This window comes from Limanda limanda, chromosome 14, assembly GCF_963576545.1.
Source record: "Limanda limanda chromosome 14, fLimLim1.1, whole genome shotgun sequence".
Classification (NCBI taxonomy): Eukaryota; Metazoa; Chordata; class Actinopteri; order Pleuronectiformes; family Pleuronectidae; genus Limanda; species Limanda limanda.
The window spans coordinates 1,987,906-1,997,533 of NC_083649.1; the positions used below are offsets into that span (position 1 = coordinate 1,987,906).

Sequence of the window (9,628 nt, forward strand, 5' to 3'; positions counted from 1 at the left end):
AGGAGGAGGAGGAGGAAGGTCAGACGTTCAGAGGCCAGAACTAAGAGCTGCTAAACGTCCCACCCTAACCTGAGGGGGGGGGGCGATGTTTGCTCTCCTCTAAACTCCATTAGAATTCATCATGCTGTTTTCATAATCACTCAACCAAACAATAACAGCTTAACGCAGCCACGGGGGGGGGGGGGGGGAGTAAACATGGAAGGGGGGGGGTTATTAAATCTGTGTCTCATGTTCTGCTCGTTCAAAACGTTTCCCCCCCGAGGCGTCCACAGAAATAACTTAATATTTAGTCTTTGTGTTAATTGTTGTGGACAGGAAGTGGTTTGTCGTGGTTCCTTCTGGAGACTTGTGTCCAGGAGACGTCTCTGAGGACAAACGTCTCCTGGTGCAGGACGTGTCCTCAGGGTCTCCAGCTCCCCCTGGTGGAGTCTGAGGTCAACTCATTATTTCCCCGTCCTGATTCCTGATTTGTCTCATTTCCTGTGGAAACAGGAAGAAGTTCAAGACGCGCTCCGGGGACACGGTGCGTCTCATGGACCTGCTGGACGAGGGACTGAAGAGGTCCATGGACAAGCTGAAGGACAAAGAGAGGGACAAGGTGAGAGAGTCTGTGTGTCTGTCCAGGAAGGAGAACCAGAGGACGTCTCTTAGTTCAACGGTTTGATCTCCTGTCCTCAATCTCTCTGACGAACCAGGGGACGCTTTTAATTTGAAATACTTTCTAATGCAGTAATAGTTCCAATACAAACTTTTAGGATTCTTCAGAATAATAGAAACAAGTGAAAGTTAATTATTAATTTTAAATAGATTTTAACCAGTGAGCCTGAAATGTGAACTGCAGCTTTCTTCATTTTATTTTATTTATTTATTTATTTTTTGACTTTTTCTGTTTAACACTTTTTATTGGTTTTCTTTGGGTACTCAACACAATTATACAATTATAAACACAAATCTGATGGATATACCCCACAATACTACAATACTACCCACCCACCCCCGGCCAGCCTACCCCATGCAGCAGAGGTACATAGAATATATATGTATATATATATATATGTATGTATACAGGAATATTAGATTATTACAATACAATACAATTGCAAACATCACTGCTGCAAAACAAAGCAGAGAAAAGAAAGAAAGAGGGAAATTAAATTTAAGAAAAAAATAAAATAAATCACTAAATAGGTAAATAAAATTTCTTCATTTTAAAGCAGTTTTTATGAAGTGAATCTCAGGCCATTAGAAAAGTTTTGACCTCGAGAATCTCTGATAAAGGTGACGCTTTTAATTTGAAATACTTTTTAATGCAGTGATAGTTCCAATACAAACGTTTTGGATTCTTCAGAATAATTGAAACAAGTTAAAGTTAATAATTCATTTTAAATAGATTTTAACCCTGTTCTTATTAACCAGTGACTCCTGTATCTCAAGCCATTAGATCAGTTTCTACCTCCGGACCGAGCAGGAGCCAAACTCCAACTCACTTTAAAAGTGTGAAGACTTAAGGAAAGAATAGAGAAAAGTAACTTTTGTTAAGAGAGTTTTGGGCCGACAGAGAAAAATATATTTTTTAAATCCTTGTTCAGACGTTCATGTTCCCAGGGGACGAATCTGACAGACTCTTCATCCTGAGTCACGAAACACCATGAACAAGAGAATAAAAGAGAATAAAAGAGAATAAAATGTTTTTAACTTTGCACCGACCCAACACGTCAACCTGAGGAGATTTAAATTGGTAGAAATTAACTTGTTTTTGTTGGAGGGTTAAAGGATAAAGGAGCAGCTCCTCCATGTTTCTGCTGCTGAACGTTTTCATGCTTCACGTCTCGTTTCTGAATATTTCACTTGAAATGAAAACGCTGTGTTTTTATGAGTTCATGCATCAGACTGTGAACGTGCCTCATTTCTCCGCCTGCTCCTCTGGAACCTTCAGAGCAGAAAAGCTGAGCAGAGACTCGACTGGAATCGTTTCTGGCAGAATATCACAGATTATTATTAATTATCAAACATGATCTCAGCTCATATTAGAATCTTGTCACATGGATATTTCCTGTGAAATGTTGAATGTTTGAAAAGCAGCCGTTTAGTCCAGAGAGAAGCTCGGTACTTCAGCCTGGACTCGGCCTGACGAGGATTCTGCTCCAGTAACAAACTCTCCCTCAGCAGAGTCTTCCTCTCCTCTTCTCCTCTGCTCCTCTTCTCCTCTTCTTCTCCTCTCCTCTTCTGCTCCTCTTCTCCTCCTCTGCTCCTCTTCTTCTTCTCTTCTCCTCCTCTGCTCCTCTTCTCCTCCACTCCTCCTCTTCTCCTCCTCTGCTCCTCTGCTCCTCCATTCCTCTTCTCCTCCTCTTCCCCTCCACTCCTCCTCTCCTCTGCTCCTCTGCTCCTCTCCTCCTCCGCTCCTCTTCTCCTCTGCTCCTCTGCTCCTCTCCTCCTCCGCTCCTCTTCTCCTCTTCTGCTCTCCTCTTCTCCTCTTCTCCTCCACTCCTCCTCCTCCTCTGCTCCTCTTCTCCTCTGCTTCTCTTGTCCACTCCTCCTCTTCTCCTCTGCTCCTCTTCTCCTCTTCTCCTCTTCTCATCTTCTCCTCCTCTCCTCCTCTTCCCCTCCACTCCTCCTCTCCTCTGCTCCTCTGCTCCTCTGCTCCTCTCCTCCTCCGCTCCTCTTCTCCTCTTCTCCTCTCCTCTTCTCCTCTTCTCCTCCACTCCTCCTCCTCCTCTGCTCCTCTTCTCCTCTGCTTCTCTTGTCCACTCCTCCTCTTCTCCTCTGCTCCTCTGCTCCTCTGCTCCTCTTCTCCTCCTCCTCTTCTCCTCTTCTCCTCCTCTTCTCCTCTTCTCCTCCTCCGCTCCTCTGCTCCTCTGCTCCTCTGCTCCTCTTTTCCTCTTCTCCTCTTCTCCTCTGCTCCTCTGCTCCTCTTCTCCTCCTCCTCTTCTCCTCTTCTCCTCCTCTTCTCCTCTTCTCCTCCTCCGGTCCTCTGCTCCTCTGCTCCTCTGCTGCTCTTCTCCTCTTTTCCTCTTCTCCTCTGCTCCTCTGCTCCTCTTATCCTCTGCTCCTCTTCTCCTCTTCTCCTCTTCTCCTCTGCTGCTCTTCTCCTCTTCTCCTCCTCCGCTCCTCTTCTCCTCTGCTCCTCTGCTCCTCTTCTCCTCTTCTCCTCTTCTCCTCCTCCTCTGCTCCTCTTATCCTCCTCTGCTCCTCTTCTCCTCTTCTTCTCCATTCCTCCTCCTCTGCTCCTCTTCTCCTCCACTCCTTGTCCTCTTGTCCTCTTCTTCTCTTCTCCTCTTCTCCTCCACTCCTCCGCTCCTCTTCTCCTCTGCTCCTCTGCTCCTCTCCTCCTCCGCTCCTCTTCTCCTCTTCTCCTCCACTCCTCCTCCTCCTCTGCTCCTCTTCTCCTCTGCTTCTCTTGTCCACTCCTCCTCTTCTCCTCTGCTCCTCTGCTCCTCTGCTCCTCTTCTCCTCCTCCTCTTCTCCTCTTCTCCTCCTCTTCTCCTCTTCTCCTCCTCCGCTCCTCTGCTCCTCTGCACCTCTGCTCCTCTTTTCCTCTTCTCCTCTTCTCCTCTGCTCCTCTGCTCCTCTTCTCCTCCTCCTCTTCTCCTCTTCTCCTCCTCTTCTCCTCTTCTCCTCCTCCGGTCCTCTGCTCCTCTGCTCCTCTGCTCCTCTTCTCCTCTTTTCCTCTTCTCCTCTTCTCCTCTGCTCCTCTGCTCCTCTTATCCTCTGCTCCTCTTCTCCTCTTCTCCTCTGCTACTCTTCTCCTCTTCTCCTCCTCCGCTCCTCTTCTCCTCTGCTCCTCTGCTCCTCTTCTCCTCTTCTCCTCTTCTCCTCCTCCTCTGCTCCTCTTATCCTCCTCTGCTCCTCTTCTCCTCTTCTTCTCCATTCCTCCTCCTCTGCTCCTCTTCTCCTCCACTCCTTGTCCTCTTGTCCTCTTCTTCTCTTCTCCACTCCTCCTCCTCCTCTGATCCTTATCTCCTCTGCTCCTCTTCTCCTCCTCTTCTCCTCTTCTCTTCTCCTCTTCTCCACTCCTCCTCCTCTGCTCCTCTTCTCCACTCCTCCTCTGCTCCTCTTCTCCTCTCCTCCTCTTCTCTTCTCCTCTTCTCCTCCACTCCTTGTCCTCTTCTCCTCTTCTTCTCTTCTCCTCTTCTCCTCTGCTCCTCTCCTCCTCTCCTCTTCTCCTCCTCTTCTTCTCCTCCTCTTCTCCTCTACTCCTCTTCTCCTCTGCTCCTCTTCTCCTCCTCTTCTCCTCTTCTCCTCTTCTCCTCCATTCCTCTTCTCCTCTGCTCCTCTTCTCCTCTGCTCCTCTGCTCCTCTGCTCCTCTTCTCCTCTGCTCCTCCTCTTCTCCTCTACTCCTCTTCTCCTCTTCTCCTCTTCTACTCTGCTCCTCTCCTCCTCTTCTCCTCTTCTCCTCTGCTCCTCTCCTCTTCTCCTCCACTCCTCCTCCTCTCCTCCTGTGTGGACGTCTCATCGTTATTCTTCCTTCATCTTCTCATCTCGTGAACATCTTTCTCACAGAAAACCTCGGCTCCTTTTTGTTTTATCTCTGAAAACTAAGAACTATTTGTTCCAGGTTTTGTTTTCATTTGACTTTTGCCTCCATTTAATATGAAGAAGATCCGATTCGTCCTTTTACAGCAACTAACAACTCATCTGAACACTGACTGTCTGTTCAGTCGGGAGCTGAGGACAAATAGAAGAAAAGCACAAGTTGCTCCGGTTCACGACCCAAACGCCTCAGAGCTCGAACGTTCCTCTGGTGTCTGAACAAAGAGTTAATGTTTTACAAGAGAGAATATAAAGTCCTAATCTGCTGAAAGCCTCTGGAGGCTGCGGTTACATTCTGTGTCCCGGGGACGAGACGAGACCGGCTCTCATTTCAGGTGGATCTCTGACCTCCAGGTGGATCTCTGACCTTCAGGTGGATCTCTGACACCAGCAGGTGGATCTCTGACCTTCAGATGGATCTCTGACCTTCAGGTGGATCTCTGACCTGCAGGTGGATCTCTGACCTTCAGATGGATCTCTGACACCAGCAGGTGGATCTCTGACCTTCAGGTGGATCTCTGACCTTCAGGTGGATCTCTGACCTGCAGGTGGATCTCTGACCTGCAGGTGGATCTCTGACCTGCAGGTGGATCTCTGGAACCTTCAGGTGGATCTCTGGAACCTTCAGGTGGATGTCTGACCTTCAGGTGGATCTCTGACCTTCTAGTGGACCTCTGACCTGCAGGTGGATCTCTGGAACCTTCAGGTGGATCTCTGACCTTCAGGTGGATCTCTGACCTGCAGGTGGATCTCTGACCTGCAGGTGGATCTCTGACCTTCAGGTGGATCTCTGACCTTCAGGTGGATCTCTGACCTGCAGGTGGATCTCTGACCTTCAGATGGATCTCTGACACCAGCAGGTGGATCTCTGACCTTCAGGTGGATCTCTGACCTTCAGGTGGATCTCTGACCTGCAGGTGGATCTCTGACCTGCAGGTGGATCTCTGACCTGCAGGTGGATCTCTGGAACCTTCAGGTGGATCTCTGGAACCTTCAGGTGGATGTCTGACCTTCAGGTGGATCTCTGACCTGCAGGTGGATCTCTGGAACCTTCAGGTGGATCTCTGGAACCTTCAGGTGGATGTCTGACCTTCAGGTGGATCTCTGACCTGCAGGTGGATCTCTGACCTGCAGGTGGATCTCTGACCTGCAGGTGGATCTCTGACCTGCAGGTGGATCTCTGACCTTCAGGTGGATCTCTGACCTGCAGGTGGATCTCTGACCTGCAGGTGGATCTCTGGAACCTTCAGGTGGATCTCTGGAACCTTCAGGAGGATCTCTGACCTTCAGGTGGATCTCTGACCTGGTTCAGTTCTGTGAGGATCACAAACACTCACTGACTTCCAGTTGAACTGAGATGATTTTAATGCTAAGACGCTTGTGAGGAGCCGGTGCCAGCGAGCCCCCCCCCCCCCACCCCCCCCCGCGGACCCTCTGGCTCTTTGCTCTCTGTCTGGGTCGGTGCCCACGTCTACCAGCTGCTAACCCCCCCCCCCTCATTAAAACAAACCTCCATGAACCTGGAGCTGCTCCAGAGACTCGGCTGCTGTGAACACTTGTTTTCTACTTTTCTGTTGTTTTCAGATCTGCTCTCTCTCTCTCTCTCTCTCTGTCTCTCTCTCTCTCTCTCTCTCTCTCTCTCTCTCTCTCTCTCTCTCTCTCTCTCTCTCTCTCTCTCTCTCTCTCTCTCTCTCTCTCTCTCTCTCTCTCTCTCTCTCTCTCTCTCTCTCTCTCTCTCTCTCTTTGGTCCGTCAGACTTTGATTTATTCCACTTTTCAGAATTAATCTGTTTCAGTGTCGTGTTGTGTCGCTGGCTGACCTCTTTGACCCCTGTGACCTCTGTCTGTGACCTCTGACACTCGCATCGCAACATTTCTGCATCTGACTTTAATTAAATGTTTGCCACTGCATAAATAATAGAAAAGGAAACAGAATGCAAAAACCCTTCTACCATGCTCTTCGTCTCTTCTTCTCTTCCGTTTGACTGGAGTTGTTTTGTTTTCTGACCAACATCACGTCATTAAATCTTCGTCACAACCCTCCTCTTCCTCTTCCTCTGTTCACTTCCTGTGAGACACAACACGTCGCGAATACGAATTCAAGTCGCGTCTGCGTCTTAATAAGTTAATTGGATCTGATTCATAATTTGTATTAAGCTGGAGTCGCAGCTGATAGGACCACGAGCTGCGTCCACTGATGGAAGCTTCAGTTATCAGATGGTTTTTAATGCAGTTAAGAGGTTTTATGTTTAGATCGTGAACTTTGTACCTTTTATTAACGAAGCCCGACTGTTTGTGCAGGTCCTGACTCCGGAGGAGCTGCTCAAAGCCCAGAGGTCGGTGGCGTTCGGATGCATCAAGTACGCCGACCTGTCCCACAACCGCATCAACGACTACGTCTTCTCCTTCGACAAGATGCTGGACGACCGAGGCAACACGGCGGCGTACCTGCTCTACGCCCTCACACGCATCAGGTGAGCGCCACCGCCTGATCAACCCGATACGGGGAAAACTGATTCTGCAGAAGGTCACTGAGGTTCATGGTCCCCAGAGGAAGAATCATGATGTTTGTATTGACATTTCATTTACTCACTAATGGATCAGACATTGTTGAACATAGCAATGCTGCTACAGTATTTTTGTATTCTACTACAGTAGCATACCAACATGGAAAAGCAGTTGTAGTGCTGCCATGCTTAATAGTAAGTTACAGAAAGTATCACTAAGGAATGATACAATAGCATGCTAACGTGGTAAGAAACTAGCATGCTAACACGCTAAATACTGACACTGAGTACAACTACATCACTGTATATTATACAAACTATAAGTATGTTATCAAGTGTTGGCACAGATCAATATTAAAGTGGGTGTTTTGAAATGCTAATGCTGCTAACTGGTGGTGATGATGTCATTGATTTATGACACTCTGGTCCAACTAGTGACAGTTCTACCTGTGGCGTAGACAGAGGAGATGGAACCCTCTACGTTCTCCTGCTCTGCACCTTGATCCTCGACCTTCAAACTGTGTTCCTCCTCCCGCAGGTCCATCGCCCGCCTCGCCAACATCTCCGAGGCCATGCTGAGGAAAGCAGCCGAGACCACCGAGGTGCTCCTGGACCACGAGAAGGAGTGGAAGCTGGGGAAGTGCATCCTGCGTTTCCCCGAGATCCTCCAGAAGGTCCTGGACGACCTGCTGCTGCACACGCTCTGCGACTTCCTGTACGAGCTCGCCACCACCTTCACCGAGTTCTACGACAGCTGCTACTGCGTGGAGAAGGACCGGCAGACAGGTACCACAGGGTCTCCACTGAGGGGTCAAAGGTCATCCAAGGCCCGAGGGAGATTCCACCTGCAGAGAGAATCTCCTTCCTCCTGTTTATGTTGTTAATTTGCACATGCACCCGACTGGAGAACTCAGAATGTTTGGTCTCTTGTCGGAGGCGGAGCTGAGGTCTCGGTCGTGAAGCTTCAGAAATCGTCTCATATTCTGAGATCACGTTTTTGTTTCCACATAATCAAATCATTTGGGTGATGTGAAGGTCAAAGGTGAGAAGAGAGCGAGACTCTTAACAGGACGTCTCACTCTGAGAGGGTTTCCACTGAAAGCGTGTGATCGCTGGTCGCACGCCACTCGTCTCTGAGGGTTCGTCCCCGCGGCGCTCTGGATCCTGAGTGCTTCACTTCAGATCCAGAGATGTTTAATTATGCTAATGCTCAGTTAGTGATGCAGCTGGAGGTTATTATTCTTCCTCCTTTCTGGGAACAGCTCAGATTGATGAGAGGATGAACGGAGTCAGAGTCAGAGAATCAAACCTTCATGTTCTGTTCATGTTTAAAAACAAGTCAAACTATTCAAGAATCATCAGCTTTGTTTTCTCGAGTCGATCCAACGTCCACTCGGTTTAATAAAACGTTTAATTGGAAATGTTAACGTCCAACGTGCTTCGGCTAATTAATGATTCACCTGAAGATGGTGATGAACGGTTCAGCTTCACTGTCCAGACGTTCAGACTCAGGAGCTGCTTCTCCTGGTGTGTTAAATGTTTTGTGAATTTCTCTTTGAGTCATAAAAACATTAAAACAATGTGAGCATCTCACTTTTAACTTTAAATTCATCTCAGAGCTTCAGGACGATTCAGGATCTAATCTGTAAATAAATAAAAGTGAAATTATAACGTCTGAGTATCAGTTAACATCCGGAGACTTTAGAGGAAACTCATCAAACTAATGAGACTTTAAAAACTGAGACGTGAGTTTGTTCTCATCAGAGCCTCTGTCTGCCCCCCCCTCTCTTGTTCACGCCCCTTTAACGACCCCGACCCCTCGTGAAGCTGCAGATTTCCGGCTCGTTGGTTTCTGTTCGTCGTGTTAAATGACGGGAGCAGAGTTTTAATGTGCCCCCCCCCCCCGACCTTTGGCTGTTTGTTTACATCGTTCTGTTCTTCACCTCCGACTGTTCTTCCTTCTCTCTCTTTCTTTCCATCTGTCTCTCTCTCTTTCTTTTCCTTCTTCACCTTTGTCTCGTCTCTTCTTGCTTCATTTACTCTCCTGCTGTTTCTCTATCTGTTAAATCTTTGCTCTTCCAATTCCCTCTATTGTCCTGATTATATTTCTTATGCTCTTTGACTTTAAAATCCTTTAATTTATTCTGTATATTATCTTCCACAGCTGCTGATGAATTGTAAAGTGTGCGGCACTTTAGTTTAGGGTCTTAAAGTCTTTTAGTTTATCACCTTTTGATGTTGTTTATTCCGTCCGTGCAGACGAACAGACAAACTGTTGAATAACGTGTGAATGTGTGGTCTGTGTTTCCAGGGGAGGTGATCAAGGTGAACATGTGGAGGATGCTGCTCTGTGAAGCGACGGCCACCATCATGGCTAAAGGCTTCGAGATCCTGGGCATCAACCCCGTCCACAGGATGTGATGTCACAGCGAGACCACACCCACTCCCGCCGCCTCCCCCACCTCCGTCGGTCCACGTTCACCAGAACACGACAACTGGACTGAAGTGACCGAATCTGTTTCCATCACACAAGCTGATTCATTCAATCTCCTGTTAAAGATCTTTTTTATTAAAGAACTGAGATGAAACCA

General features: G+C 48.0%; 1 protein-coding gene across 1 annotated transcript in view; it reads left to right on the forward strand.

The window, feature by feature from the left end:
• The window catches only part of rars1 (arginyl-tRNA synthetase 1), a 19,823-nt gene extending 10,195 nt beyond the window's left edge, over nucleotides 1–9,628 (forward strand). Inside the window, exons 12-15 of the mRNA XM_061085450.1 lie at nucleotides 493–598; nucleotides 6,832–7,004; nucleotides 7,576–7,823; nucleotides 9,349–9,628. Coding sequence (XP_060941433.1) covers nucleotides 493–598; nucleotides 6,832–7,004; nucleotides 7,576–7,823; nucleotides 9,349–9,458 — 637 coding nt within the window. The 3' untranslated portion in view covers nucleotides 9,459–9,628. The remainder of the gene's footprint in view (nucleotides 1–492; nucleotides 599–6,831; nucleotides 7,005–7,575; nucleotides 7,824–9,348) is intronic.